At 39.9% G+C, this 14,477-nt stretch overlaps 1 protein-coding gene across 3 annotated transcripts in view; it reads right to left on the bottom strand.

Annotated features, from left to right (window-relative positions):
- Positions 1–14,477, bottom strand: part of LOC111871228 (UV excision repair protein RAD23 homolog B) — a 43,096-nt gene that overhangs the window by 26,734 nt on the left and 1,885 nt on the right. For all 3 annotated transcript variants that reach the window (XM_023864184.2, XM_023864183.2, XM_023864181.2), the window contains exon 4: positions 7,305–7,455. In XM_023864184.2, the coding sequence (XP_023719952.1) occupies positions 7,305–7,455 (151 nt within the window). The remainder of the gene's footprint in view (positions 1–7,304; positions 7,456–14,477) is intronic.

The following is a 14,477-nucleotide window of genomic DNA, read 5'->3' on the forward strand; positions in this document are numbered from 1 at the left end:
AAGGGTGTTATGCCTAAGAAAGTAGCTATGAAAGTTCTTGTGAGTTCAGTTCAGTTAAAGTGCAGAGCAGATATATTTGACACTGAGTCAGTGGAAATCAGATGAGTAGTGAGAAGAGTGTAGTTAGATCAGTCAGTAAATGAGAGCAGTGAGTCAGTTTTCATTTCAGTTCCACGACTAGAGAGACAAAGGAAGAAGAGGTGAGTGGACAGAGTGAGCAGTGGCACCATGTCGAAGAAAACAAAGAAACTGACCTTAAGGGCATAAATGGCTATGGATGCTGGGACTGTTCGATCCAGCATTACATCTGAAGCAGTTAAGTTGAAGGTTGGAGCAGACAAACTAGTGGCCAGCCTACACCAAGATGTAGCCAGTGATGAGGAACTAAAAAGGGACATGAGAACTGGCCAAGACAAACTGGCAGCCAGCCAAGAACAACTCAGAATGAATATCAGCAAGAGCCAAAAATGACTCAAATAGAATACAGGTGCCATCAAGGCTGACCAGTGTGAACCTAAAGAAGATTAACAGACACACTAGACAACAGCAGTGATTAACTTGCAGGTCCTAAATCTTTGTGAGTTCAGTAGTGAACTGCAGGAATTCTGATGTGACTAGAAGCCACATGTGAGGAGTTCAAAAAGAAGCTGGTAGCTGCAGAGGCCTGCACAAGATGCAAAGGCAGCAGGAATGAACGAACAAGCACCACTGTGGTGCAGCTGCCAAAGTTTGAGGGATCCATGCCCTGGATAGTACTTCACCACTACTTGAAGGCCATGGCTTATCACAAAGATTGGGCTGCCCATGAGTTGGCCATGCATCTACTTGCTCTTGTGTAGGGTCAAATGTCTCAGCTGAAGCAATATGTGAGGACATTAGTGGGGTGCTGACACACTGATGGAGACCACAGTTCACTGTCAACACAGATGTAAGCAATGTGGGATTTGGTGTGCTGTCAAGTGCAGGAGGGCAAGAAGCATGTAGTAGTTTGCTTACTACAGCAGCACCCTTTCCAAGGATGATAGGAACTACTGTGACCCAACAAGAGTTACTGGAAAGAATGCTAAGCATGCTGGAGCACTTCCACAAATGTCTGTATGGACAGCAATTCCACTGTCTACTGACCAGTCCACCCTGACCTGGCTCCTTAGTTTCAAGAAACTGTAGAGACAAACAGTTTGCTGGGTTCTACATCCCCAGTAATACAACTTCACATCTGAACACAACCAAGGGCAAAAACATACTAAAGCAGAAGTGTTCTCTAGAAGACCCTGCTCAGGGGCATGCATTGACTGTTGGGAAGTTTAATAACACTAAGGTAGCCTGAAGGTACAAGTTATCACTGCTGCAGCTGTGAACAGCTAGGGCTGTGCTGCTCTGAAAAGAAAGCAACTGGATGAAGATGTGGAGCTAATTCTACTGAGAGTGGAGCCTGGACAGCATCCTGAGTAATAGTACAGCCCTGATCGTAGTCCCATATACAAAAATTCTGTGCTCAGCAGAACTTCCTGGTGGTAAGAGACGGCACGCTCGAGTGCTACTGGGAGTTCAAGATAGTCCAAACAGTTCTTTCCCAGAGCAAGGTGAACTAAGTACTGTGAGAGCTCCCAAGGGGATTTTTGGGAGGACAGCTGAGTCTCAACAAACCCAAAGACATGGTCAGAGAGCCTACTATAAGGGAGAGTCAGTAAACAGGACACAAATGGAAGTAAAACAGTTGTAATGGACATATTAGAGTTTCTGTGTATCACTACGTAGTTGCATAGTCCAGCTTCATAACAGTTCATGCATGTGTTCTATAGACGATTACTCCTTTTTAATAATATACTTAGCCTAATTTATGTATACATTTATTTTTTTTAATAAGTACTGTATTTTAGCAAGATTTATTTATGAATTTGTGTAAATCATCATGCGTTGTATTACACTATGGGCTATAAATTAAGTGGGAGATGATGCAATGTAGCGTGACTTATTACGAAGCTTATAATTCAGAGGTAATTATAATTCAGTAAGGAATGATGCAAGCTTCATATGCAGTTAACTCGGTACTTCCCAGGGTATAGCCAATCAGAAATACCAGTTATTAAATGACATCATGCTAGCAGCCAGCAATGTGGTATGCTCTTCCTTGTTCTACAGAGAGAAAGCCCAGCTCTCAAACTGGTAAGATGCATGAAGTGTCGCTCCCTACAATGGGAACAAAGGACTGCATTCAATCACAACTAAGTGTTATTAATGGCCACGCCACAGCTCAAGCGGTTAGTCGCTCGCTTCCCACCGTGGCGACCTGAGTTCGATTCTGGGTCTGGTCAAGTGGGATTTGTGGTGGACAAAGTGGTGCTGGGGCAGGTTTTCTCAGAGTATTTCAGTTTCCCCTGCCAATCTTCATTCCACCAATTGCTCCACAATCACCCTCACCTATCATCTGGGGCTGGTACAATAGGCCAGAGGTGGCCGCAGTACAAGGGACTTAGTCCCACCCCACTAGCAATTAAAAAAATTAATTAAAAGTATTATTAATAATGTAATTTCATAAATTACCATATAGTATAAGTGTTTGTGAGTTTGTTGTTGGTTTTATTGACTGCCTTGCTGAAACTAAGGCCCAAGTAAAGACCTTAAGAAAGTTTCTGGTTCCCAACTGAGTGGCGCCCAAGACATCATACTTCAGAACATAAGAGTCGTTCCAACAACCAAAGGTGAGGCTATGTCTCCACCTGATTCTTTGGAGTTGCTACAAGGCGACTCTTGGTGAGCAGCTGCGTCCACCTTAACCCTGCGCGAGTGTACAGTGGTAGTAAAGTAGTGCAATGCGTGCCTACAGCTGCGACAGTTATAGGTGGCTCCCAACGCATGGCTCCAGTGTCTCAGCGACAATTATAGTTCAGAGATTGGTTTCAGTAGTCAAAATAGTGAGTGTGCTTGAGCAGTGAAGTGAAGAGCAGCGTTCTGGTGTGCAGTTTTTGTGAGCAAAAGGATTCAATGCAAAGGACATTCATAAAGAAATGTTTCCTGTTTATGATGGGAAGGGTTTGTTGCGTTCACAACTGGGTAGAGAAATTCTCTCAAGGACATTTGAAAGCAGCAGACGATGCCCGATCATGTCACCATGTTGAGACTGTGACAGAAGCAACTGTGTGGCAGGTGGAAAAGTTGATTTAAATGTACAGGAGGACAATGATAGAAAGTGCTGCAACTGCACTAGGGTGTCCCCATTGTGGGTGCCCAGAAAACTGAAGGATCGAGTAAAAATGAACCAAATGGGTCTGTCCTTGCAACATCTCTTAGTGTATACATATTAAGGAGAAGGTATGTTTAAAAGGATTGTTACTGGGTATGTATCATGGCTGCATCATTACCAACACAAATCAAAGTATGCTTCAATTCAACAGTAACATCCCAGTTCACCTTATGCCATCAGCTGGGAAGGTTATTCTTACCGTGTTTTGGGATTCTCAGGGAGCAATGTTAGCCCATTTTCAGAAAAGTGGTGAAATGTGAATTCTGAATCATACTGTGAAGTTCTCTTGAAACTTTAAGGTGCAACTTGCAGAAGATGTCCAGGACAACTGGCAAGAAGGGTACTGCTTCATCATGACAATGCCAGACACCATCCAGCCTGAGCAACCCAGTACAGAATTCAAGAACTACAGTGGGAACTTCTTGAATATCCACCTCACAGCCCGGAATTGGCCCCTAATGACTTCCATCTGTTTGGTCCACTAAAAACCACCTTGGTGGTAAATGTTTCACTAATGACGAAGAGGCTAAAGTGGAGGTGCAGAAGTGGCTGAGACAACAGTCAAAAGACCTTTATGGTGTGGGTTTTAATGCACTGGTAAAGCAATATGACAAGTATATCACTGTTAGTGGAGGATATGTCTAGAAATAAATGTTTTTTCTAGTTTTGAATAGAGATGTTTTATATTTTATACCCATTTGTGACCTATTTACCGACTCCCTTGTATTAGCTATATGAGGGGTAATGGGAGGTCATGCAAACAATGTGACATTTGAGCAGCAAGCCAAGGTCTCTTTACATCGGAGCCTGATCCTCCAACATAATGTTGCAGCACCATTCAAGTGGATTACCATCAACTTCACAAGACCCTTCCTGGAGATCAAGAGGAGAGAAACCGATACCTCCTGATTGTCACAGACTACTGCACCAAGTGGATGGAGGGTTACACCATTTCAAACCAAGGGCCACTGACAGTGATGGACATTCTCTGCTGCTTCAAGGTACACAGGGAAATGCAGTGACAAAATTGAGTCATGACCCCCACAGATGTTATCACTCACTCATGGAGCTGACACCTTCTTGAGAAGCTACCAATTGTGCAGCTACTCAAGAACTTCCCAGCATTTTATGGAACCCAAAGGTTCATTACCATGTTCACATGAGCCCTCCACTGGTCCCTATCCTGAGCCACATAAATCCAATCCATACCATTGCATCATATACCTCTAAGATCCATTTTAATATTGTCAACCCACCTACATCTTGGTCTTCCCAGTGGTCTCTTTCCTTCTGGATTTCCAACCAATATCCTATATTCGTTCCCTTGGGTCTAGTTCGTAACATTACCTACAATTTATCTTCGCTAGACTGTATGTTCAGTTTGTACACTACGTTAGTTAGGTCTGAGCTTGAATATGCGTCCGTAGTCTGGAATTCGATTACGTCAACTGATGCCAACAAGCTGGAACGCATCCAGCAGAGGTTTGTGGCCCTTTGTTTTAAACGTTTCTTTCCTCAAGTTCATTACAATTATTCTCTTGCTCTTGAGGAGTTAAAATTACATACTTTATGTACTAGGAGACATCGCCTTGATGCTCTCTTTCTTATTCAAGTTTATTTTGGCTCTAAATTCTGCCCTTCTGTCCTGGAAATTGTTGGTCTCCGAGTTCCTGCTCGGTATATCAGAGATTTTGCATTGTTCAATGTTTGCTCCTTATTTAAAAATTGTCCCTCTGCTAGATGCGCAGCAGCTGCTAATGCTGTCTGCAGGGATGTTGACGTATTCGGAGCCAGGAATGTTCTACCCAAACAAATTTTAAATATAGTATAACTGTTAGTATTTTTATTAAATATTTATGTTTCATTCCATATCAGCTATTTGTCTGTTTACTTTTACTTTTATTCATTATTATTTCCTGTAATTTGTATGTGACTTTTAATAAGTTTGTCTAGAATGTAATTCATTCTTCTGCACTGTGTTGTGTCTGTAATTGGCCTTGCGGCTGTTGACTCGGCACATTAATAATAAAGAACTGAATTGAATTCTCCCCCATTTGTGCTATATGACCTGCCCATCTCATCCTTCTTTACTTGATCATTCTAATTACACTTGGAGAAGAATACAAGTTATGAGGCTCCTCATAATTGCAGTTTCCCACTACTTCATCTCTCTTCGGTCCAAATATTCTCCTCAGCACGTTGTTCTCAAACACCCTCAGTCTATGTTCCTCCCTTAATGTCAAGAGACCAAGTTTCACACCCATAAAGAACCACAGGCAAAATTATAGTTTGTATATTGTATTTTTTATATATTTTTAGACTGCAGACGAGAAGAAAAAAGGTTCTGGACTGAACGGTATCAAGCACTACCCGAGTTCACTCTCCTCTTAATTTCACCCTGAATCAGGTTTACAGATGTTATGGCAACTGCAAAAATCTACAAGATGTACACTAACCCTCTGCATCCACAACTAGGTAGAATGGTGGAGTAACAGGTGAAGAAAATGGAGGAGTAACTCAGAAAGGTCATTTTGACACATGAGATAGATTTGGCTAAGGGACTGCCTATCTTCCTCCTGGTCTATGGAGCACTGACTCATGAGACCATGGCATGACATTTAGGACACTGCCACACCTGCTCTGTGACCCGATGTTTGGGACTCCTCCCAATAAAGAGAAGCCCATAGATTACATGACAGATCCCCTGGTAAAGCTGCATGAGACCCATCAGTATGCCTGTTAATGTATGAAGGTAACCAGCAACAGGACAAATGTTCCACATAACCACCTTAGACAGCTCTCTGAGATTCCAGGAAGTCTGGCTGTACCACCAACACCGATGGGAGGAGTCACCTGCTGTATGGGACTCTAATTTTGCAGCTTGCTGGGTAAGGAGGCAAGGAGGATGAGGATGGGATAAAAGAGGTGGGAAGGGGCAGAATCTGACCCATCTGTTCAGAGCATACTGGCCACTAGTATACCTGTGTGCTTGAACAGCCACTATAGAGTGAATCTCAGCATTAAAGTCTCATAACGTACAATAAGCTACAGCCACCCAGGGTAGGCTTTTACAAGGTGGTCACCCAGATCCAATGACATCCTAGGCAAAGATGGTATTACACTTGACAGACTGGCACCATGCATAGGGGCTACTTGGGGCAGGCAGACCTGAGGGGGAACTATGACATGGGAGTGAGGAGTGGTGGAGTCACATGGCCTAACCTGTGAGACTCTTGTTTGATCAAAATATTGAAACTCTACCCCTTCCAATTGCTTGAGGAACCACTGAGCTGACAAAGGTTGATGTCAGAAGTCACTAGAAATTTCCCAAAAGGTGACGTGCCTGTAATAGAAACTGTACAAGTTCTCCTGAGTTCAGTTCAGCTGTACTGCGGACATGTCAGTGAGTCAGTGCAGGGCAGACATGTGAGTACTGAGAAAAGTGATGTACATAGTGAGTCTGAGTACTAAGTCAGTTTTCAGTTCAGTGACAAAAAAAAGAAGACAAAAGAAGAGGTGAATGTAGACAGCATTGGTAGTGTAGTGAAATGACCACTGGACAAGGGACTGCCCTTACGGGAATCTGTGGTTACAGATGGTGGGCCAATATCTGCTCCAAATATTGATAAACATTATAAATATTCACAAAATTAATAATAGGATTATTTAGATGTGAAATTTGGTTTGCCTGAAGGCAGATGAAAGGGCCCTTATAAGGCTCAAGAACTGAGCATGAACTGGCCTCTACATATTCAACACATTATCAAATGAAGTCACAGAAAGTACATATATTTTCCAACCTGTCTTGAGGGACAACAATTTTCATCCGGTTTAAAAGGTGATATAATAATTTGTACAGTGGAACCCATATCTCCTGTTCCCTAATTTTCCTGTCATTCAACATTTGATTTTAGTGATACAAAATCAATAACACCAGCATTAATTTACTTTCACTTAAGTTTCTCCTCAGTTCAGTGTTCAAATCTACTACTCCCCAATGACATTAAATTGGGGATTCTCTGTATTTTTCACTCTTAACTGAACATATGTGCAACTTTACCTGGTCTCTGTCATACCCCATATCCATGATATTCTGCACTATTTTGTTGTACTCTTCCCCCATGAGAAGAGTTGACTCTGCATCCACAATATTCGCAGCAGTCGGCTGTGCGGATGGAGGATTTGCAACGGATGACACTGTAGACTCAGAACTGCAAAGATACAGCCATCACATTACAGTCAAATCATTCATCTTTTGCATGGATTCATGCTATTAACTGAAGAAACAAGACAATCTTTTAACCTTTATTGTCTGGGAACAGAAGATTTAAATCTCCCACTGCTACAGCACTAGCAACCAGATTTTAACTAGGGGTACTGGAATTTACATTGTAAACAGTGTGGTGTTAGGCATGCTGCACCCATGGGCATGTACTAACACATCACTGTAAACTGATAAAGTCAAATGAACTTATATTTTCTACTTAACTTTTCAATAGACTTGATTGAACAGACCCACTACAAAAACCAAGAACTCATTCCCTAACAACAAAATTCCAAACATATCTGATGCTTTACATGTGGGAGGTCTTGAGTTCAAATCTCAGCCTGGAGAATTACTAGCCTTACTGAGGTTCCTTAGCTCCTCTACGCAAATGCTAGGATGGTAACTCAAATTACGCTGTCAGCTACATCCACATTCCTTCCAATTCATTACTCACTAATTACTCCACCATTTTATTATCCATAGTCTGAGCTATACTGCTGTTACATAAACCACAAATAAAAAATAATTACAACAACATAATGCATCCCACCTCTGTCTACTTCCATCATTTTCAATTAAAAAAGACAAGACACAATAACAAAATAAGAACTAAATATGAAGAAAGCAGTCTTCTGGGATTTGGCACCGTGTATANCAAGAACTAAATATGTATCTGTAATGACTGCATTCACTGCACAATGTCACCTCTCACTTTATATATGATTTAGTATATAGATTTATCATGGTACCAATTCAGGTAACATTACATGTCTGCTCCATGAAACCTGTGAACAGAAGACATCTTAAAGAACAAAATGTGTCTGGCTAGATGCTAAAACATGTTCGTCTGTGAAAAATGCAAGAGATCAAAAGATAAAGCAGGATGGATGACATGCTCCTATGCACTGATGTCAGTATTTTTAATTTCTCTTCCCTGTATAAACTGCAGTCCTGCACTATCCATGATACCTTTTCTTCTTGATTGATAACACCAAAAAAATTTCAGTCACCACGTCAATTATTAGATACATAAATGTTCTGCATTTTACATACAAAAAGGTAAGAATAAAGGTGAAGTTATCCGTTTTTAATTATATAATTAAGTACTGTGCCACAAAGGTATAGTGGAGCAGAGATACAGCTCCACCATTCTTAACCTCAGGACTTGTTGCTTTACCTCTGGGGAAACAGTCCACAGTACCCTCTGAACAGGGACTGGGTGGACCCCAGAGCCAGTCTGGAGGCAAAGAAGAAGAGAAAAATCTCTTGTTCCCGACTGAAGTCAAACCATGCTTTCTCAGTCATCTAGCCAGTAGCATAGTCACTATACCCACTGAGCTATCCGGGCTTCATATTGTGACATAATGCCTGAAAGCTGGAGTGCTGGGGCTAGAAGAGAGGGATGTTGCCATGCAACATCTCAATAAAAATGTGTCAATGGCAATGGATACACATGCAACAATAGAAGAAATAATCACAGGCAAAACTATAGTTTTGTACATTCTAATTTTTACGTTTTTAGACAGCAGACAAGAAGACAAAAGGTTCTGGACTAAATGGTAGCAGGCATTATCTGAATTCACTTTCCTCTTAATTTCCTCCTGAATCTGGTTTTGATATGTAAGATTTGAGGCTTTCACGGCGGTGACTATAAAGAAAGCAGTCTTCTGGGATTTGGCACCGTGTATCACATATACATGGAGCCAAATCCCAGAAGACTGCTTTCTGCAGGTTTTGATATGTTATAGTTGTACCCAAATATCTGAACTGTGACACATTTCCAAAACATCTGTTACCTATTCATTCATTCATTTCCTTTATTTTCCATATATCCATACAGGTAAAAAACCTAGGATGTGGAAATAGTCCCTTTGATAATAGATGTATACGTATAATAAATTACATAAGTCACACAACCAAAATCACACACACTAGTCAACTAACATAGACAATAGAATAAAAAAAACTTATTACAATTATAATTACTAAACAAAATTTAAAAAGAGCATTACTATAAATACTTAAAATTAATACAATTTCACTCAAATTACCCAAATTAACTGAAATAAATGCTTTCTTTATTTCATTTTCCCATAAATCAAAATACATTGATACAGGACTAGTCATATACATACATACACATTTTCCACTTTCCATAAACATCCATACAGGCAACACACCCAGGAGGTGGAAACAGTCACCAAACACATACACAAAGTCACACAAGCCACACAACGAAGATCACCCACATTAACTATCTAACACATTCAACAATACGAGGCAAAAAGATAATATCCTGATTAACAGACATAAGTCACAAGTAACCACAATACAACCCCTCACATCTCCCATACCAACTATATTAAAATACAGCATTAAAACATTCAAATTTATGTACATTTGTAATTAAAATATTCATTTAATGCATAAAAAGAGTTAGCATGTAAAAACCTTTTTAGAGAACATTCAAAGGATTCCTGGTTATTAGATAATTGTTTCAGCTCTTTAGGCAGATGATTGTAGATTTTTATACCTGAATAATATGCACCCTTTTGAACTTTAGTAAGAGAGGTACTCGGTGGAAATAGGTTAACATTCTGTCTGGTACCAATATTATGAACCTCTGTATTTCTTGTAAACAAATGTATGTTCTTTATACTGTGTTGAATTAAGGAATATATGTATTGAGAACACAAAGGCAGAATTTTCATTTCCTTGAAAGAGTCTCTACATGAATCTCTTTTCTTTAATCCCACCATAATACTTATAACTTTCTTTTGGATCATAAAAAGTTTTGTCATGTAGGAAGGACTACCCCAGAAGATAATTCCATATGTCATCACAGAATGTATATAAGCAAAATAAATCATTCTTAAGCTACTTAATGATATCATAGGCTTAACTGTTCTCATAATAAAGCAAGAAGAACTCAATTTAGTAACAAGGTAATCAATATGATTCTTCCAACACAGCCTATTATCAATATTTAGGCCTAAAAATTTGATACACTCTAAGTTAGTCTTTATGTCATGATTTGGCCTTGCATTCTGGTGATGAGACAGCAACATATACTTAATTTTCTCTGCGTTTACTTCTGGACCAACCTACTCACTAGCACCATTTAAAGTGTGTTTTTCTTATCTATATTATCACCCAACAGATTCCCATCATCAGCACAGACAAGCAGCTGATATGCCCCATTTGATTTCAGTCCACCTGGTATTCCTGGACCTTCCTAATGGCATATTCTAAAGCAAAGTTGAAAACCAGTGGCAACATAGCATCTCCTTGTTTTAGCCCATTGTGGATAGGAAAATTATCAGACAAATGTTTACCTATTTGGACCTTACAATACATTTCATTTAAACACATTTTAATCAGCCTGACTAATTTCACAGGTACCCCAAACTCTATCAGGATAATGTACAATACTTTCCTCTTAACTGAATTATAGGTTTTTTTGAAGTCCATCAATAGCCAGGGCTTGAGGTGGGGCGGGATGGTATCCCGGTTCTTTTCTAAATGGCTTAAAAGCATCCCGGTTCTATTTTCATTCCACCTCAAGCACTGACTATAAATATAGAATATGCTACAGCATCCAGTGCTCACCATTATCATCATCTGGAAAGCAGTGCGTATTGACAGGCATGCCTGCATTATGACACTGCAACAAACTGGTTAAAATAATTTTGTCACCAGGGTCAGGGAGAGCCACAGTACAGTGAAGACTCTATCTAATCTGACTTAGCTGTCTACCATGATTATGCTGCTAGATTAACTGTTAGATTAGTATCCAGATTACAGAAACAGTACAGTATCTGCATACAGATATTAAGATTAAGCATCCAAGGAAACAGGTTATAAATAAACGGTCTGAACACAAATTCGTAACTACAAAGAGAACATTTAATTATTTCTTATTCACTACATGTTTCAACCATCTCGTGGTCATCATGTGAAAGGCATACATTAATGCAAGCAAGAATGGTCTGTAGTGGAAACATAAATAGCATAGAACGCTAAGTGAAAAACTGCTATGAAAAATATGATAAAAGCTGGGGAATTGTAAATACAACAGAATGATCAAAGTTAGGCTTCTCTCCTGTGGAGACGAGTCGGTTCTCTACCTCCCGCTTGGCCTTCAGCAGTGCTCACTTGGCTAAGTCGATGTACTCTTCAGCCACCTCCACATCAGTTGTGTACTCCTTGTCCTCTAGAAGATCCCGGATATCACTGTCCAATGAAAGTAGTTGATCCAGGGTCTCCTGTAAACGGTCTCGGTAGTACTCATAATCCTCAAGTGGGGTGGTGGCAGTGGATTTCCTTATAGAGGTACTGAACTTTGTCACTTTGTAGTTGATCCAGGGTCTCCTGTAAATGGTCTTGGTAGTACTCATAATCCTCAAGTGGGGTGGTGGCAGTGGATTTCCTTATAGAGGTACTGAACTTTGTCACTTTTGCCCTTACTGTGGGGTGCTTCCTCGTTAGTCTTCCAAGTTCGGCGTCCGCCATATCGAGTTGTATCATATGTATCCCACTTCCTGGGTTTCGGCACCAAAAATGTCATGAATAAGACCTCGAGGTGATATCCTTCTGATGTCACCTTATTACTATCTGAATGTAGAACTGTCCGTCTCTCTGTCCAGTTCAACCACTATCTTCTGTCGGCGCACACTGCCCACTCTGCACACAAGAACTTTCTTCTCTCTGCCCTCACAGTACACTGCTAGTCACACATTTTGTCTCTCAGCCTTAGCTGTGAGCTCATCAAAAAGCTTACTGTTCATCTCCATGAAGGTTTTGAGCACGTTGTATACAAGAGCCACAATTGTTTGGTTCCAGTGCTCTTTGCTGATGCGGTACAGAGCTGGGAACATTATTGGCATGATCACATGGCTGTTTTCCTCAGTCAGGCTCATTATGTACTCATTACTCCATAAGTACAGTGCACAACAGGCCACCTGAAAGTGAGGACTAGAGACACATCTTGAAATTTGTTTGAACAACGGTTCCTGAATTTTGGCAAACTGTGATGGTTCAATTACATCTAAAAGTTCTCCAATCTCACGAAGGAACATGACCTCTTTCTGACTGCACGTTTTAGGCCAGAACTTGAGTAGCCCTTTAACAACAGTTTCAGTTAGCGTGGCATCCTTTTCAAGGAACTGAAGCACACAGTATGTCAGCTGTGCATGGTACAATGAGAGACATTTAACTTTGTGCAGTGGCTGCTGAACCTTTATGAGGAATTGCTTGTGTTCTGACTTCAGCGGTAGAGCAAAGCCGTTGATAATGCTTGCTAATATTTCCAATAACTCTCCAACACCATTAAAATGCTCGGTCTCATATACAAACCTAAGGAAGATGTTATTTATTTGTTTGCGTATGAANCACTGGGCGGCAAGGTCCGGAACAGATTTGCTGAGATCATTCTGATGATCTCAAGGTAAACAGGCTCAGTAAGTAATGCTGGTTGACTTTCAAGAGACTACACAGTATTATATCCTATAAGATAGAACCTTCAGGAACAACATACAATAATACATATCTTTGATGCTGAAAGCTGGCAGAGAATATTCATAGAATGCTGAGAAAAGTTTTGTGTCCAGAAAGATTGTAGTTGGCTGGTTGGGCATTTATGTGAATCTTGACTATATAACAGGGCTTGAGGTGGGGCGGGATGCGGCAGAATGGTATCCCGGTTCTTTTCTAAATGGCTTAAAAGCATCCCGTTACTTCTTTGGCAGTAAATGCCTATGAATTAAAAGGTGAAAACCATCCCAGTTCTATTTTCATTTCACCTCAAGCACTGTCAATAGATGATGTACTGTCTCACTGTACTGCCATTTTTTCTCCAGTATCTGATGAATGCAAAAGATCTGATCAGTAGGTGATCTGTTACATTGAAACCAACACTGATGATCCCCAATAATTTCATCTATGTATAGATTTAACCTTGAGAGAATATTGGATAAAATTCTGTATGAAGTTGATGGCAGTGATGTCCCATGATAATCAGTGGAAGGAGTCTATTTTTGTACCAGTTCACAAAAAGGGTGACGAAACTGAGTGTAGTAAGTACTGTGGGATATGAAATTCAATACTAAATTAAAATGGGGGGAATATTTTTTAAATAGTATGAGGGAATAACACAACATTAATAATAACTGGCTGTGGTTAGTAAACTTTGCCGTATTAAAAAATCTTCAGTAAGATATCCCAGTTTAACAATTTCTTTGCTGATGTGTGCTGACACTAAACTGGAGAGAAGTATAAATGGAAGAAACTGCTAGAAAATAAATTGAAACATAAAACAGGAAATTTTAAATCATGAAATATTTTATGTAAATTCCACTCTGTATCAAGAGCAGATCACTTTTACACTATGCTCAACATAAGCAACAGTGGTTATCTAAAGACAAAATTTGATTTAACATCCATTATTTATCATCTGCCAATATTTCAACACTTGTTTATTCACCACTTAATCTTAACTTTTGTTTAACATTTTACACATTGACACATGTTTCAGCCCCAAACAGCCATCTTCGGGTGTCTTGATATGTTACAAATATTTTATTAAATTATGTTAAAACTGCTATACTGTATTAGTTCGTGTTAAAATCACACACTGTAGTTCTCTTTTAAAGGTAAAAAAGATAAAATCCATTAAAATTTCTATGATCCCCATGTTATTTTGGTGCCTTCTATTTCACCTCACAGGTGTCGCCCATTGTTCATAAATGTATGACTGTCCTAGGTTTTGTTCTGGCAGCTTGCCCCTCACGTTCATAGCCTACTTTTCAGTTATGTCTGCAATCTGTAATTTATAAGATCCCTAGGTTAAGGTTGTTTTCTAATTGTTTGCTATTGTTATTATGTTATGTTTGCTTACTTTATACTCATATGCCCCTGATTTGCGTGTTTCCTCCACAGCGTGTGGTGTTGTCTTTACGAGTGAGGATG

The sequence above is a fragment of the Cryptotermes secundus genome, unplaced genomic scaffold, assembly GCF_002891405.2.
Source record: "Cryptotermes secundus unplaced genomic scaffold, Csec_1.0 scaffold649, whole genome shotgun sequence".
NCBI lineage: Eukaryota > Metazoa > Arthropoda > Insecta > Blattodea > Kalotermitidae > Cryptotermes > Cryptotermes secundus.